This window comes from Tyto alba, unplaced genomic scaffold (assembly GCF_018691265.1).
Source record: "Tyto alba isolate M040663 unplaced genomic scaffold, T.alba_DEE_v4.0 Super-Scaffold_16, whole genome shotgun sequence".
In the NCBI taxonomy this organism is placed as follows: domain Eukaryota; kingdom Metazoa; phylum Chordata; class Aves; order Strigiformes; family Tytonidae; genus Tyto; species Tyto alba.
In genome coordinates, this window is record NW_024881278.1 from 33,558,734 (window position 1) to 33,575,334 (window position 16,601).

The 16,601-nt window shown below is 54.4% G+C and overlaps 1 protein-coding gene across 7 annotated transcripts in view; it reads left to right on the plus strand.

Annotated features, from left to right (window-relative positions):
• Window positions 1-16,601, plus strand: part of LOC104368967 (sodium/calcium exchanger 1) — a 125,424-nt gene that overhangs the window by 100,748 nt on the left and 8,075 nt on the right. The window contains exons 3-8 of one of the 7 annotated variants that reach the window (XM_042789490.1): window positions 6,473-6,579; window positions 10,056-10,073; window positions 10,203-10,217; window positions 10,867-10,935; window positions 11,948-12,078; window positions 13,160-13,259. In XM_042789490.1, the coding sequence (XP_042645424.1) occupies window positions 6,473-6,579; window positions 10,056-10,073; window positions 10,203-10,217; window positions 10,867-10,935; window positions 11,948-12,078; window positions 13,160-13,259 (440 nt within the window). Of the gene's footprint in view, window positions 1-5,114; window positions 5,119-6,472; window positions 6,580-6,940; window positions 7,045-9,255; window positions 9,277-10,055; window positions 10,074-10,202; window positions 10,218-10,866; window positions 10,936-11,947; window positions 12,079-13,159; window positions 13,260-16,601 lie in introns of those variants that run through there. The other 6 variants (XM_033011047.2, XM_033011042.2, XM_033011043.2 and 3 more) reach the window with 6 other exon arrangements.

Sequence of the window (16,601 nt, forward strand, 5' to 3'; positions counted from 1 at the left end):
GCGAGCGTGTGCTGGAATGGGCAGCACCAACGGACGCGGCTTTGAGATGTCGCCTCCTGAACGCGCATCCCTGGTAGCGACGCTGCTGCCACCGTCGCTGCCGCCCCGGGTGGGAAGCGTTTGGCTTCTGGGGGGTTGGTCAGGGCTGGCAGCACCGGGCTTAGGCAAGAGGACCCCGCTCCCGGCTGCCGACCTTGGGTGGTGGAACTAGGAACCTGCAGCTGAAAGTCCTCCGAGCTACCCGCGCCGTTCTCCTGCGTGGTCAGTGGAAGGTGGAGGGGCGACAAGCTGCAGAAGCGCATTGTTCCCTCGACTGATTCAGGAGTAAGTGTCTGTCTGTCCAGGCAGTGACGGTATGTCGTGTTCTCATGGGCAAGCTAGTTACTGACTGCTATATTGATTGATTGGCTGTGTGTTTATAGATGATCGTTTTCCTGGCTCACTGGGGACACCATTACAGGCTGCGTGCAGCGCTGCTTAGCTATTATTCCAGCTCCAGCTTGCGAGTGGTCTGAGCACAGTGATGGTTTCTTGGCTGCAAGATCTCTGATCTAGGTGCACAGCAGAGTTGAGGTGGGCAAGACGTCTGAATCAGAAGGTCTCTGGATTAGAATGTCCCTGGTCCAACCTCTTCTCAGAGGGACGATGTCAAAGCTAAAGCAGGTTGCTTAGGCAAGCTTTGAACATCGCCAAGGATGGAGGTAGCTGGCCTCATTCTCTCTCAAAAAAAAAAAAAAAAAAAAAAGCAAGCAGTGTTAAAAAGATATGACTAAAGTTCTGGAAGGGAGCTAAGAGATGCATTGTGTAGCAGTGAAAACCACCTTTCACTGTGCTGAATCTGAGCAGCAGTAGGAGGCAAGTGCCGGATTTGACACATCTCTGCTCCTGGAGATCTGGCCCTGTCAAGAAGTGCCCTGGAGAATGTCCCCCCTGTCCCCCAGCGTGTCCAGCCTGGGTCTCTCTGGAGCTGATTGCTGATGCCCTGGAAACAGCAAGCTCCTTTGGTACTTGCAGCGCAGGTCAGTTGTCCAACACGTGAGACGGGTTTCTGCCATTTCACATAACTAAGCAGTACAGTGTAGATTGGGAATGGCAGGATTTTTGTGAGTACATTGAGGATTTATTTCCCCTGGTGCACCGTGACTGTGCAGATATTCAGGTTCAAAAGGAATGCAGAGGTCCACGTAGGTTGTCACCGGTCATTCCCGGTGCCATATGGTCCCACAAGAGAGAAAAGGCTAGTGGAGCCAGGACAGCCGGGAACCCCAGCTCCTTACATCTCTGCCCAGTGCTGCACCCACCATCTCACATGGCCTTGGTCCAAAAGATACTTGTAGATAAATATTCCCCGCTTGGTCTCTGTTCTGCTGCTGTCACCCCGTGCTAGACTCTGCTAGCTCGTTATATGTGTCCCTGTCCCTGCACATGCATGAGATTCCTCCCAGAGTGTCTTCCCCAGCTGGCGTTTTTCTCTAAGCATTAGCTCTCTCCTTGCCCTGCCTTTGCCATTGTACAAAGCCAGTTTGCTTGCCCACTGACAGAGGACATTCAGCCCTGTCCTGCTAGTGCCACGTCCCTGCCGCCGTCACTTGCAGGCAGGCATCTGGGTGCTTTCTCTTGCCCTTTCCATAGAAGTGCCAAGCAAACACAGGCGGACCGGCATGCTCGTGCCAAGTACACGTCGCCTCCTAAGAGCAGCTATTTGCTGTCCGTGATGCTGAGCTGGCATTAGCAATCCCATTTCTCTCCCCGGCACGTGGGATACCGCAAATGCCAAAAGCTTCCCCAAGCTCAGAGGGAAATGGGAGAAATCTGCAGAGCGTAGCTAAATACAGAGAAACCCAGCCCGGCTAGGAAACCCCTGAAACACAAATATCTTGGGACTGGGAGAGCATCAGTTGGAAATACTGTCTATATGCCCGTCCTGCTCTTATATCCTCCTCCTCCAAGTTGCTCTTGGCAGTTGGCAGAAGAAGCTGTGCTGGATGGCTGCTGGGTCCGGTCAGGTATAGCAGTTCTTCCCTTGGTGCTCCATCCTTAGAGCATCGCCAGCCAAGAAGACTTTTCCAGGAGCTGTCGTAGGTAAAGGTTGCGTGGGAACGCTTTGTTAAAAGTCCTTTGCAGTTCGAATGAAATAACGTGGTTTGAAATGAAAGCTAAGCCCTGACGAAGGGCATTGGCCTTGGAGCAAGGGCAGAGATTGGTATGCCACGTTCACAGAGATACCATCCCTCTCCTGTTGCTGCTGGATGTCAGCAACGGAAGAGCTGGAGCTGCAATCCTGGGAGGCTTGTTTTATTCTTTGATTTCCAGTACGTGGAAATGAGATGGAACTCCTTCCCTCAGCAACTGCCTCGGCTGCAGACTCGGGGAAAAGCGATTTCTGCTACAGAAACGCAGCTGGGTGTGTCAGGGGTGCCTTCAGCCATCATGCCAGAGCAGGGCTAAACAAAAGAGACTCGAGGCCAGTGGAATGCAAACCCCAGCAGCAGCGGGTGGTTTGCTGCAGGCTTGTGCTTAACGGTGTCACCGGGGCTCCCTGGGGTGGGCAGGGAGGAAGGCAGGAGGTGTGCCGTGCCTGGGGGTTTAGGCCCAAACACAGTCTGGCTTGGCAGAGGGACAGCCAGCCCCCCCCCCCCAGCACCCAAATCTGCTGGAGAGATGCTCCAGAAATCGCCCTTTCCCACCTGCGGCGTGACCGAGGGACGAGGCAGGAAAAAAAAAATATTCCAGCTTTTTCAAGGACTGTGGTGCTGCACGCTCCTGGGATCTTTGCTTGGCTTAAATACCCAGCTCCTGGAGACATGAGAGTATGGCAGAAACACCACTTTCGTCCCCAAACCAAAGCGCATTCTAGGCCTCTGTGAGGATTTGAGAGACAGCTTGGAAACACCATCTAGATCCACCCCAGATTCGCATGAGGGGGAGAAAATGGGTAACGGTTTCGAGGCTGCTTTAATCTTCTGGTTTAATATTCTGGTTTTTCCCTCTGTCTCGTGGATTTGGGACTCCTGGTTTCTGGCCCTGCAGTGACTCAGCAGCGGGGGTTTCAGGGTGGCTTTTTTTTTTTCTGTTTACACGAGCACTATCACGCCCTGAGCCACGGGAGAGAGGGATTTTAAATGCAAATTTCAGCACCTACTTGCGCTGTCAGGGCTTTGGGTCTCATCGTACTTCACCCCACTGCGTCCAGCTGGGGAAACCAAGGGGCAGACATCTCATCTGCTGCGCTCAGCATTGCGGCCCACATCACTCCCTGAGCTTTGGCAAGCTGTCCTGGCTCTGCCAGGAGCTCCTGGTCTGCTTCCTTCTCACCCTGTATTGTAATGCAAGAAACTCAGCCTCGCCCAGCAACCTGGACCTCTGAAAAAAGAAGAGTGCAGGCAGTGGGCTTGCAAAACTGGACACTGAGTGCAGCAGGAGCACAGGACCAGGTGAGGCCCCCCCGGGGAAACGTGGGCTGCAACCCCCAGCTTGCGCAGCCAGCCCCACGCTAGCTCGATGCTGCTCGCAGCGTCACATCCCACGCCGTCCAGCAAAGCTGCCTGGGAGAGGAGTGAAAAGCAGAGACCGTGTCAGAAGGTCCAGCAAGGGCAGGGTGTCGTCGGGGCACATCCTCGATGCCGGTGGAAAGCAATCCTGACTCTAACACAGGATAAATTATGCGGTCGCCTGATCCTCCTCTTTCCCCAGCGATGGAACCCTGCCAGAGATGGCCGAATGCGTACGGGGCGCTGCGGAGGGGCTTTGCAGCCGGCAAAAGGCAGTGCACAGGAGATCAGGCAGGCTCTGAGATTAACCTCTCTTACCTTCACCCACTTGCTGTTTCTCAAACCGATGCGATCGCAAACACCGTTAGGAGGAAATCCTTGTCTCCGGGATTGCTGCCTCATCCCAGGGACAAATTTGCCTCGGCAGTTCCTGCTGATTGGAGATTCATCCAGAGAGCGGGCTTGCCATTCAGTCCTCCCACCCTTTTTCCCCAGCAACCTCGTACAGCAGAAACAGCCGCAGGGCGCGCGTCTACCCAACACGGAGCGCTTGCTCGCACCCTCGAAGCACCACCTGGAAAACTGCCCGAGAGCAGCACTTGCTGGCAGCGGCACCTTAAGCCCCGAGGCCGCATCGTTCGAGGAAGCCCCATCGGTCTAAGCATCAGGAACAGCTTTTTTAGTTGGCACCCAGGTTCCTTTTGGTGAGAGAGGATTATTTTGCGGGGCTTTGAGGAATGCCACACCCAGCAAGCCAGAGCACACCCACGGAAAGTTTATGTCTCGATACCTCTGCTGCCCTCAAAACTGATGAAGGCAGCTTTTTTAACTAACTTTCCTGAGAAAGGATTTTTTTTTTTGCTGCATGGGGGCAGGGTGCGGCGTACATTTTAATAGGAGTTGTCAGGAAAATTATTGATTTTGTTAGTAATGTTTTTGAAATTGTGCCATTCTGTTAATTCTGTCAGGTCCTCTTTGATAGCTTGGCTGAGAGCATTTTTGCATACTTCATTAGATTTTTAGTACACAATCATTTCCCCTAACTCATCAGTGCAAAGAAAGATCGGCTGCATGCCTGGTAACCATTTTTCCTACGTACAAACCTATTGCAGCAATAATTATAAACAGAACAAATTATTACAGATATCCATTATAAAATACAATTACACTGAGCCGTGCTGCATTGTTACCCTTTTCACAGCCATCGCTTGCTCTTGAGTAAATGGTTTCATTACAAGCATGAAGGGCAAACTTAATACACTTCTGACTCATAGCAAACAGCACAAGAAATCATCCTGGCTGTTCCTCCCAAGTGCTTGGCCGTGTTTGCTGTGAATGAGAATAAAATGTCGACTCCGCTGCCAAAGACTTGTCAGCCTAACAGAGGGGCTCTGGGTGGCAGTACAGACGTGCAAGGAGGGGAGAAAATCGGAAATTCCGGCAGCATGGACTGAATTTCGCTCCCCTAAGAGTGTGGCTTTCTTCCCTGTTTGTGGGTTTTCAGTGCTAGGACCTGCCAGGAGCAGCAGATCCCCCTTGATCATATGTTAGAGCAGCCTCAGGGCTACTCCGACTCATGCTGGCTGCCCGTGGAAAGCGCAGAGGAGCCAGGGGTGGGACGAGAAGTGTTTCTTCAAAAGATGGGCCAGACGGGCTCGGGCAGAGGGAGAGCAACCGGGAAGCTTGTTCGAGCAAGAGCATTCCCAGGAGGGCAGTGCCGTCAAGCTCGGGGAAAAAACAAGCCCAGCCAGGAGGTTAGCAGCGAGCAGAGGGCTGCAGACAGCCGCTGCATTGCCTTTTTATTTCTTGGTTTTCTTGCCTTCTTATTTCTTGGCTGGGACAAGGTGAGAGCCAGGAGGAGGTCCCGGCCCCGCAGCAATGCCACACGCGGGTGACAGTGAAGAGGCTGCTCCAGGCAGGAGCAGGGGCTGCTGGATTTCTGCCCCTCGTTTTGTCTTTTCAAGGGCTTTGCACTCTGAGAAAGACCACAGTAGTCCCCCCGCTGTGCCACTAGCCCCTTGTGCCCCAGGGTTTGGTGACCCGGCGAGCAGTTTTCGGCTGGGTGTTTCTGAGCATCCCGTGTGAGTCCCTGAAAAGAGCTGGAAAACTTCTTCCGTTCTATTTTGCACCCCTGGTAATGCAATACGTTCTCTCAGTTTTTGCTCTTTTGGGGTGCCCCAAGGTGCAAACCTCTCTGCTGGTGGCCCCAGGCCCTTGCGAGGCTTTCGCCCGTCGCGGTGCGTGCTTCGTGGCTGTGCTCTGAGCCGGGGCTCTGCCTTTGGGCCTGCCCTGATGATGCCGCCGGGGGCAAATTCAGCAAGCCCAGGGCGTGTGAGAAGAGAATTGCTGCACAGCCTCTTGCACGGGAGAGAGCCGAACCTTCAGGGCTTGGGGAAGGCTGTGCTGATTGCAAAAGAAAACGTAAAAGTCAAATCTCGCCACCGGTGAAGCTTTCCTTCACCCTGCCCGAAGCAGAAAGACCGCCTGGCCTTTACGTTCCCTCCCCAGAAAAAGCCTGAACTCCAGCATCCCTTTCGAGCTTGTAAATTGGAGCCTCCAAAGCCCAAACGGAGCCGCCGGTCCTGATGTTGCGCGTGGATCTGCTGCGCCTGGCGAGACGGAGCATCCTCCGTGCGCCGGGGCTGGTTGAAGCAGCGCGTTGCGCTTTCAGGGACGTGGCCTGTGCCTGTTCTCCGTGCTCGTTCCCCCGGGCGCCCGCGCAAGGTGCCAAGGGGCTGTTCTGTACCCTGGGGTTTTTTTTTTTTTTTTGCAGAGGGGATGCGTCTCGCTGGCCCCGGGCCGAGGAGGTGCCCTCTGCTTTCGGCTGTGCTGCCCCTCCAGCCTGTGCTACCAAACCCACTGTTTTCTGTCCGCAGCCCCCTTTGCCCTGCCATTTCCACTCTCCTCCTCCTCTTGCTGTCTCCCCTCCTCCCTCTTCCCCCCCTCACTCTTGAATCTCTATTTCTTCTTCTCTGTTCCAGCAAAACGATATCAATCAAGGTGATAGATGATGAGGAGTATGAGAAAAACAAGACCTTCTACCTAGAGATCGGGGAGCCCCGGCTGGTGGAGATGAGTGAGAAGAAAGGTGGGGGACGTGCTCCGGGGCTGAGCCCAGCCTGTGTGTCCCTGTCTGGCTCACTCATGCCTGGCACCTGCAACACCAACCTCACATCCCCAAGTGCCTATGGAAAAGGGCAGGAGCGAGGACGCCTCCCATCCCTCCCCCCCGCCAGCCCCCCCCAGACTCGGCCTTTCCCCAGCCCACCAAGGCCCGACCTTGGCCGGGTGGTGGGGGTGCTCCTGCCCTTCCCCATATGCCCCGGGAGGGATGTGCAGCCGCTTCCCCCCCACCCAACCATCTCTGACACCACGGCACCCGGGCGGACGTGAACTGCATGCGTGTGTGATGCCAATCATGTGTTTGCCTTTGTCTTGTGTTCCCACAGGAAATTCATTACCCTTAGAGTACTTGACCGTGAGGAGTATGAGAAAGAGTGCAGTTTCTTCCTTGTGCTTGGGGACCCGGTGTGGCTACGACGAGGAGTGAAAGGTGTGAGAGTAAAACCAGACCAGCTCTCGAGACGCTGCCGTCCGCTTTCTCTGTGTCTCCCTACTCTCACACTCCTTTCTCCTCGCACTTTGGCTCCCGGCCGTTTTGCCCTCCCTCCTGCGAAGCTTGGCCACTGCGCCTTTTTGCTCTGTTTTCTTTCCTCTTTCATTTCGGGAGGACTCCGTCTCACTGGTGAGGGCCCCCCGGGAGCAAGGCACGCTCCCGGGACAGCCCCAGAGCCCCCAGGCAGGGGATGACGAGCATCACCAGCCCCTCGAGACATTTTGCGTGCGTTGCCACGTCGCAGCTGCACCTTCCTTTAATCGAGTAGAAAATTCAGTCTCGAGAAGTAAAAAGGTGATGCTGCATCATTTTTATTGGAAGATAAAATAGCCTTTGCTTGAAATAAAACGCATGGCCAGAGCAGTAATTTTAGCCTTTTTATACTGGCGCTAGGATGTGAAAATTGCTGAGAATCACGGCACAAGCAGGTAATACCGTAAGGTGCAATCAGTCTAGGAGAAATCAGGTTATACCCAAATAAAGTTTCATGGCTCTGCACTGGATAATAGCTTCTCATAGGAATAATAAAAACAATTCCCTCTTTCATCACATTTCTAAACCAACTGCAGAGCTTCCCAAAAAGACAGAGTTCGCTTATTTTTCTGTGCACATTTTTCTGCAAGGAAATTAAGTGAAAAAATAATGGCAACAGCTAATTCTGCGCACTACCGGTGGCTGAGCAAGAAGCAGCTTTAGAGTTACTTAAGATAATTAGTTGCCCTACAACAGACCCTTATTAAAGCCTTCGTAAAAAATTGGCAGCAGGATTTGGTCTGTCTGCCTTGGGGCTGCTTTCTAATTTCTGGGACATAAGCTCTCCCTTCAGCAGGCGTGGGGATGTAATATATTATTTGCTGAGGACAGAGAGGGCCCCCGTGCTGTATTTCAGGCTAAAAACACGTCCAGCAGCGATGCCACGTTCCCCTTCAGCGCAGGTTCCGTCGAGGTCAGCTGCGTTGTCCCCTCCATCAGATTTCCTGCTGGTTTATGTGACTAGCCAGCAGGAGCCGGGCTGAAAAAAAAAAAAAAAAAAAAAAAAGAAAGAAAAAAAATCAGACACGCTGGCATGGCCCAGGCTCTGCGGGTGGGGTTTGTGTCATTAAACGGAGCCTGTGGCATCTATGGAGCGTAGCCAGTGTTGCCAGGATAAAGTGACCCGTGGACAACTCAACTCGGTGACTCCAGCTTTGCCCAGCTTCCCAGGGGCCAGCGTGGGCTCAGCCTTGCGAGTCCGGCAAGAGAAAACACGCTTTCCAGGCCCCGGGTTTGAAAATCGTGGTACCAACTCATGGGATCCCACCTGAAATTTCTAATTCAGAATAAACAGAAAAGGAGAGAAAGTTCCTGGTCACAGAGGTAACTGAAAGGAACCTGAGAGAAGCTCAGCTTTGCAAACTCACTAGCTGGAGGCAAGGCAGGATTTTCAAGGATGCTGTTTGCTGCTTTGGCCATGCAACGACTGGGGTGGTTTTTTTTTTTAACTCGGGTCTCGTGCTTGGTTTTGCACGAGAGGCGACGAGGTGGGGCGAGCTGTGTGCTCGGCACCCTGGAGACGAGAGCGTTTCTGAAATGTCACCTTCGGGCCGTGTAGCCGCGGCCGAGCCTGCGCCTCGGGGGCCAGAGACCCACCGGTGCGCCGAGGGAGAGGCTTTTTCTTCTCTTTTGGAGACCTAAAATGTTGAGAGTCGAGCCTTGCCACCGATTTTTACTCTCTCGTTGTGCATGCCAGCGGCACAGCTGCCTGCTGGAGCTATTGCCCCCCCATTAGGCAGCTGGAGGAGGTCAAAGCCAGTAGCCACTGCACATGGGACGTCTTGTGTCCTCCCCCGGGGCAGAACTGCCTCCGAGACCACAGGAAGATCTTGCACATACAATTCAAAGGGGAAAAATGAATTTTTTGGAGTGTGCCTTTTAATCCCATAGCCACCCCATGTTTGCAGTAGTTTTCATTTTAAATCCACAATCCCATGAAATGTTTCTGTTCCTTTATTTTTAGTGCCTTTCTCTCAACGCTAACGGTATCCTGCAGCTTTACAGATCTGAAATCTCTGCCCTGGGATCTGGAGTCTTTCTGTGGATATCCCTTTTGATTTCATTATTCATTTACTTTTCTTCTTCTGTGTTTGTCTCTGTCTGTCTCCTTCACAGCCCTGTTGTTGAATGAGCTTGGTAAGCCCGCATTCATTTTTCTTTTCCATTTTTCCCGTTTGTCTACGTATTTTCAGAAGACAATTGATTTTGTTTGACATTTTTCTCTGCTCACGACATTAACTTTTAGGGTGGTCAGCACTATTTAAGTAAGCTCAGGTATCTAAGGTACCTTTCCTTGGGCTAGAGCCCCAAAGTCACTAACGTTAACGAGCGGTAACCCGCTGCAGCAAGGAGCATTTTTCAGGAGTGGCATTGTTACAGCCACAGTAAACCTGCCGGCACCCCAAGTTACAAACCTGTGCTGTGAAAATTAACAGGATATTAAGAAAGAAACGGGATATTGCCTGGTGACTTAGGGATGCTCGTGGCTGGACAGGCCAGTTGGCCAATCCGTTTCGAAGAGACAGCGCAAATTTTGCCTCCGGTCTTGGGGAGGTTTAGAGCCCGCCCTGCCTCTGAATTTTCTCGCTGGCCATACCCAGGATAGGGCGTCCAGGGAGGGAAGCAAAAGCCTCCCTCATTCTCCGAAGCACCCCAGCCCCAGGGCAGGCTCTCCCTGATTTTATCCACGCCACAGCCCGTCTGAGGTGCCGGGGGAGCTCGCGGATAGGGGTTGAAAAGTCCCCATTCAGGTCTCCCCGGGTTGTCTGTAGAGGAGCGGCCCCCCATGTCCACGTTTCCCAGCCATGGGGCAGGGAAGCACCACCACGTCCCCGTGGGCTCTGTTGCCGTGCCAATGCTAATCCTCCTTTCTCTTTTTCTCCCTCTTTTTCTCTCTCATTTTTGGTTTCGTCTAGGTGGCTTCACCATCACAGGTATGGATTTCTGCTCTCCTCCTGCCCCCCCCCCCCCCGCCCCCCGCCCCCTTTCCCTCCTCTTAATGGCCATATGCTCACCCTGCTCTTTCCTCTTGGCTTCCTCTTTGTTTTTGTTCTGTCCTGGAGGGAAACTTTGGAAGGGTAAGAAGGCGCCGTGCCCCGGCCGGTCACGCTAAACACCGGGTCCTCTCACAGAGTGCTCTGCCTGCCCATGCACACCTAACCCCCACCTCGGGGAAGGGGGGGGGGGGCCCTGAAGCAGCAGCCAGCCCCCCTCCATCTCTTGGAGCAGGGCCGGGGGGGGGTGTGGGGGGTGTTTCTCCACTTAGTCCAGCCTTCAATCAGTGGAGGGGTGCACAGGGCTCGGCGCGGCGCGGGGAGCCTGTCCTCTCTCCCCGGGCAGCGACCGGGGTGCTGGGGCAGGGCTGGAGGTGCGGAACCCCAGGGGCTCCATCGGGCACGCAGCCCCTGCCCCCCTGCTCCCCCCCACGCCCCCCCCCCCCCCAGCCAGCCAGCCCCGGCAGCCGCGTTTGCTCAGCTCCCACCAGGCAGAGCACTGCAGCGGGGAGAAGGTCCCAGGCCCCGCACATCCCTCGGGAGCCCCAGAAACAATAATTCAGACCAACCAGACCCTTTGGCCGGTGGTAGAAGGGCTTTCTGGCTGGCCTGTGCAGACGAGGGGCAGCTGGCAAGGGAGCAACACTAACCCTGTGTGAAGTAGGAGTAGAGTTCACTAACTGCACGGGGCGTACAGTCCCTCCTGCTGATCTCCTGCTGATCGCTTTGATAGGCAAACCTGTCTTCAGGAAGGTCCAGGCTAGAGATCATCCTCTTCCTTGCACCGTGGTCACCATCCAAGGTACCCGCAGTGTGACACGTGAGGGCCCTGGCAGTCTGACACAGACTGACTGTGGTGCTTCCCTGCGGACAGTTTAACTCCCGTCTCCTTTTTAGCCCCGATGTCCTTCTGCTCATCCCTGGGGTGGGCATGGAAGGGAGCTCGGTGGGGGTCTGTGCAGGGACAGTGACAAAAGCCCGGCTTCCTGGGGTCCCCACGCCCCCCCCCAAGTTTTGCACAGATGCCAGTGGAGGCGCAGGCTTGCTCCGTGGCTCTTGTAGTCCTTCTGCCACCTCCTCTCCCAGGGTGTGGGGCCAGGCTGTGCCCTGTGGCTGGCTCCTCACGCCTCTATGGCCCAGCGCTATTTCTTCCAGCCCCGTCATCACAGCAGGAGTTTCCTGCTCCGTGGCTGCCAGACCCCTCCGAGGTAAAGCCCTGCTCAGGAGACAGAGCCAGTATTTCATGTCCATCTCAGCCCCCGGGGCTGCTGGCAGCTCTCCCTATAACAGGCTGATGGAAATATCCTGACCATGCCCCGAGGCAGACCTGGAGAGCTGGGAAATGGAGCAGCCTTAATGATGATCTGCCTGTCCCCTCCCAGCCTCCCTGCGGGAGAGGCAACAGGTACCTGGTGATAAGCTATTCCCCGGCACGGCGGGTGAACTGGCCTCCTGAGGCTGGACAAGTTGCAGACCTCTTGCTAGCACTTCCCAGCAAAACGACCCTCCTCCTCCTCCTCCTCCTCCTCCTCCTCCTCCTCCTCCTCCTCCTCCTCCTCCTCCTCCTCCTCCTCCTCCTCCTCCTCCTCCTCCCTCCTCCTCCTCCTCCTCCTCCTCCTCCTCCTCCTCCTCCTCCTCCTCCTCCTCCTCCTCCTCCTCCTCCTCCTCCTCCTCCTCCTCCTCCTCCTCCTCCTCCTCCTCCTCCTCCTCCTCCTCCTCCTCCTCCTCCTCCTCCTCCTCCTCCTCCTCCTCCTCCTCCTCCTCCTCCTCCTCCTCCTCCTCCTCCTCTCACCAGCGGGCTCTTTGCTTTGCAGAGGAGAACGAAGAAAAGCAGCCGCTGACCAGCAAAGAGGAGGAAGAGCGTCGGATCGCGGAGATGGGGCGCCCGGTCCTGGGGGAGCACACCAAGCTTGAAGTCATCATTGAGGAATCCTACGAGTTCAAGGTACTGCCCACGTCCCCTGCCCCTGTTCTTCTCCCCCCTCCTTTGGGGTTTGCCTCCTTTTGGGTTGGCCAGCACACGCTGACGGTGTCATAGCAAAGAGAGGCAGCCCTGGCATCACGGGGTCTCAGAGCAGGACCACCAAGGGACACTTTAAAAGGCGGCTGAGCCGAGGCATGATGAAAGGGTGAGGGTCACTCCAGTGAGATGGCAGTGGGGTTAAAATACACCCTGCGTCCTCACTCTGCCCATTAGCCCGCAGCCCTGGCCCCTGGGGGCTGATCCCAGGCTTTCTGTCCCACGCACAGACTCTTTGTGGTTGTTATTATGCAAGACCGTCAACCTGGTAAGCCCGAGAGCTGACCGGGCTCCAAAATGCTGCAGGTGGCTTTACAATATAACCTCGTCCTCGCCGTGAACGTGCTGGACCCAGATCCTACTCACAGGCTGGGAGTCCCGGCGCAAAGGGCCTGATACCCTAAACGCAAGGGACGATTGTGAAGCTAAGCTGCCGTGAATGCGGGTGCCAAGCCAAGAGCTGAAAAACTGGCCATTTCACCATCTTTTCCATTGTCCTGTAGTATTAACAAAAAAAAAAAAAAAAATAACAGCACACGCTTACCGTGTGGCAGCAGTGGTTGACCCCCTCCCATGGTTTTGCTGCCCACCATCAGTGTGTGTCTGGGGCATCGCAGCATCTCCTGCCCGCTGCTGCCACAGGGACCTGGATGGGCCCTGATCAAGTCCCAATTAGTGCTTTGAAGCAGCCCGGTAAAGATTCTTCCCAGTGGGAACATTGGGAACGACAGGAGCTGTGGCACCTCGGCACTATTTGCTGTTAAGCCCGCGCTGAGATGGTTCAAACTCCCGCCACGAGCAGGTTTCAAAAGGTCTTTTTGAGCAGCAGTGAAGGGAATTGCGGGTACTTACATTTGCTTTTGCTGCTGGGGCTCTTGACCCGAGCTTAAAACCTGCTGAGCTTTTTCCATAAGTGCACTGCCATCAGCACTAGTGCTGGTGGGTTTTAGCCCAGCATCTCCAGCCCAATAGCCCCTAATTCTTTCCTCTGCATCTCCATCCACAGAACACGGTGGACAAGCTCATTAAGAAGACAAACCTGGCCCTGGTGGTTGGCACAAACAGCTGGAGGGAGCAGTTTATTGAGGCTATTACTGTCAGCGCGGGTGAGTTTGGACCGTCGCGTCAGGTGAATTACGATGAACCTCGCTCGTGTCTCAGCCTGGCTGTATCAGGAATGCAGGCCGTAGTAGAGCAGCAGGAGGCAAAACAGGTGGTGGAGTTATTTACGGCGTCTGCATAAATAAGACAACTGATTAAACCCTTTTGTGAGAGCACCTTGTGTAGGAAACCTCCTGCATTAAGCGTTTCTGTAGCACACGGCGGAGAAACGCCCCGGCTGTTACCAGATGGCAGAGGGGGAAAAGGCATTTCAGTGAGAGACATTTGGGAGGCGAACGCAGGGTTTCAATTCAGAGCAGCATACAAGATGCTGGTGCAGAGCAGCAGTGCTCCTCATCCCCGGTGCTGCCCAGACTGCTGCGGTGAGGACGATGCAGGTGCCGGCAGCCACTGCTTCCCTCTCTCTGTGGGCCAGAATTTGCCCCTGACCCCCTGTTTTCAAGAACCCCTGCGGCTCCAGCCAGCTGTGGCTGGAGGTTATGGCTCAGCAGCCCACTAGCTGCAGCAGCAGGGGGTAGCTGTGGTGGTAGCAGAGCGTATCTGACCATACCAGGTTCTCTTGGAGAACTTATTGTTCGCTGAGAGTGCTCACCCGGACAAAATCCAGATGCTAATCCCTCCCTCCTGTTCACACACCCCCCCCCTCCGCTCCCTGCAGATCCAGAGTGGGTTTGGATGTGAATTCGGCACTTCCCTGCGTCGTGCTGGTCTGCCTGACACAAGATCTGCCAAGTAAATGGCCAGACGAGTTTCATCACAGCTCTTTTGCCACCACTATTAAAGCTGGTGGGGCACCTGGGCCAAGCATACCCCCACCTGTATGGGGTTTTCACAGGCACCAGTGCTGTATATACCGGTATGCACAGGATAGGAGGTATTAGCATCCCCACATCTGTGGAAGATGAAAGGAAGAAGGTCTCCTCCAGATGTGGTTTGAACAGCTGGGGACACTATAACTCACTGGCTGGATGTTGCCAGCTCACAGCCCAGCCTGGGCCGCACGCAATTAGGGCAAAACCAACAGCTTAAATTAGATCACTGGGGAAGGCAATCTGAGCTCATCTGGCTGATTGTGCATTGAAATGCATGGGGGAACGTTCAGATTTCCTACCTCGAGCCCTGCCGTACAGGGTTACCTCTGCCCAGCACAAAGTAATTAAAAGTGACGGCCGTACCATTTCCCGTCCGTCTCTGAAAAGGAGGACAGGACGTTGTGGAGCAGCTACCTCCTCAAATTGTGAGCCCTCCTCTTGTCGCACGGTTATTCTTAGAGCCTCCAGCCGAGATCCTGCCATTATTTCAGATACAGCACGAACATATCATGCAAGACAATCCTTGCTGCAGGTTTTGTACCTAATATGGCTAAACTAACCTGTGCCAGAATCGGTGATTTCACTGCATCCCATGATAAAGCAAAGATACTTGGTTCCCCATCCCTGTGATACATGCAAAGACTGCCGTTCTGTGAAGGCCCCTTTACCACCACGTCTTGAATATGCACCCACCATCAGTGCTAGCAGGATGATTAACAAACATTTAATAAGTGTGGTGTATCTCGGGGGACGTGAGCCGTCCCTTGCAGCTGGGGAACAGTTTTGTCTCTGAGCTCTGAACCTACTTGGGGGGGTTTTTTTGCCAGGAATTAGCACCTCGAGCTTTGTGCCGAGCAACTCAACCACTGGAGTTCGGGTTGATTTTTTTTTTTATCCCCTGCAGCCCACCGTGGAGAGCACGTGAAAGTCACCCTTTGAAATATAACATCCCAGCCGAGAAAAGAAACATTAAAACCCCGTTTCCCGCCCAGTGAGCAACTGGCAGCAGTGTTGGCAGGGGGGGCTGAGCGATGGAGCAGCAGGTGAAGCCTCTGGCAGGGCAGTGAAGGGGCAGGCAGGACTGTGCCACGCTGTGCTGTGCCCGTCCATACTGTCCGTGGGGCTGAGCTGGAGCCTCTCCCCCACAGCTGCCTCCACTTTGCACCCAACAGCCCGTAGAGTTTTTTCTTCCCCAGCAAAAAAAAAAAAAAAAAACACCCCGGGGTGGGGTTTGTGAGCCTGTTCCTGAATTCACCCCTGGGTCACCATCTGATGTCACTCTGCGTTTTAAGTCACCTTCAGAGAATCTTGTCAGCTCTTGGAAAGAAAGACGTTACTGCTGCTTAGCAGAATGATAGACGGATCTGGATGAGTGTTATGACAGTGGCAGTCATGTTCATTTTTCAGTCTGTTTTATCGTCTCCATCAAGATTTAGATCCATGACAGTCCTGCTGCCGTGCAGCTTGGGAGAGGATTAAAATACCTGCTGCAAAATTACCGTGTGAGCGCAGCACGGTGTATCCTGACAGTACCAGCCTCTGTGCAGCAAGCCAAAAAAAAAAACCAGGCCAGCATAGGCTTCCCAGGCTGAAAAACTGTTCCTTGTCTTCACAGTAATGCATAGGAATAGGGTATATATATATATATATATCTGCCAAAATAATAGCACCGTGCTACTGATTAGCCACTGCTTCTGCCACAGTGAGGTTTTGCAGCTTTAAAGCCAAGCAACACGTAGTTTTCTATCAAGTTATTGTCGAAACATCAAGCTTCCCACTGCCTGTATCTTACGTGCTGGTCCTGAGCTGCAAAAGGTGCTTTGAAGGCAAAGTGCACCCCAGCAGGGTGACGAGTAGGACTTTTCCCTGCTTGGTCATGGCTTTATTTAGCTGAATATTGAAAAAACTCCAGAGATTATGTCCATCAGCAGGGCAGGCGTCTCCGGGGGGAGGCGTTTCTCCTGAGGTTACCGTCCCAGCTGCAGCTCGGGGCCGTGGCCCCTCGTGTCATTTGTCAGTGCAGAGGGGAGTTTCGCTCCATCCTCTCTGTGCAAGGCCTCCAAGTTGCCGTAGGCTGTTGCTTGGTCCCCTCCAGCCTCCTCTCCTCCTGAGCCACCAAGCCAGCTGCTTCCACCTCTCCCCAAAGGCAACATCCTCCAGGCTCAAATCACCTTGGTAACCCCCCCGGAATATCCCCCCCCCCCAGCTTCACCCCAGCCCTCACGTAGGGTGCCACGTCCCCTGTGCACAGACTGGTATCTGCACTAGAGGTTCCCTCCTGCCGTGCTCTTACTGGCTCCATCACTGCCCTCTCCCCTCCAGCTCCATCTCCTGAGAGCCCCGGGTTTACACGTGCTGGAGCCGGGCCAGCCCAAGAGCCGATTGACTCCCCTTACAGGCAACTGAATTTCCTGGGCGCGTTCACAATCTGAGCGATCCCTGGGCCTTTTCCTTTTCTTGCTCCTGCGTGCTGCCTGCGGTCTCTGCAGGACCACGGAGGGGAATAGCCAAGAG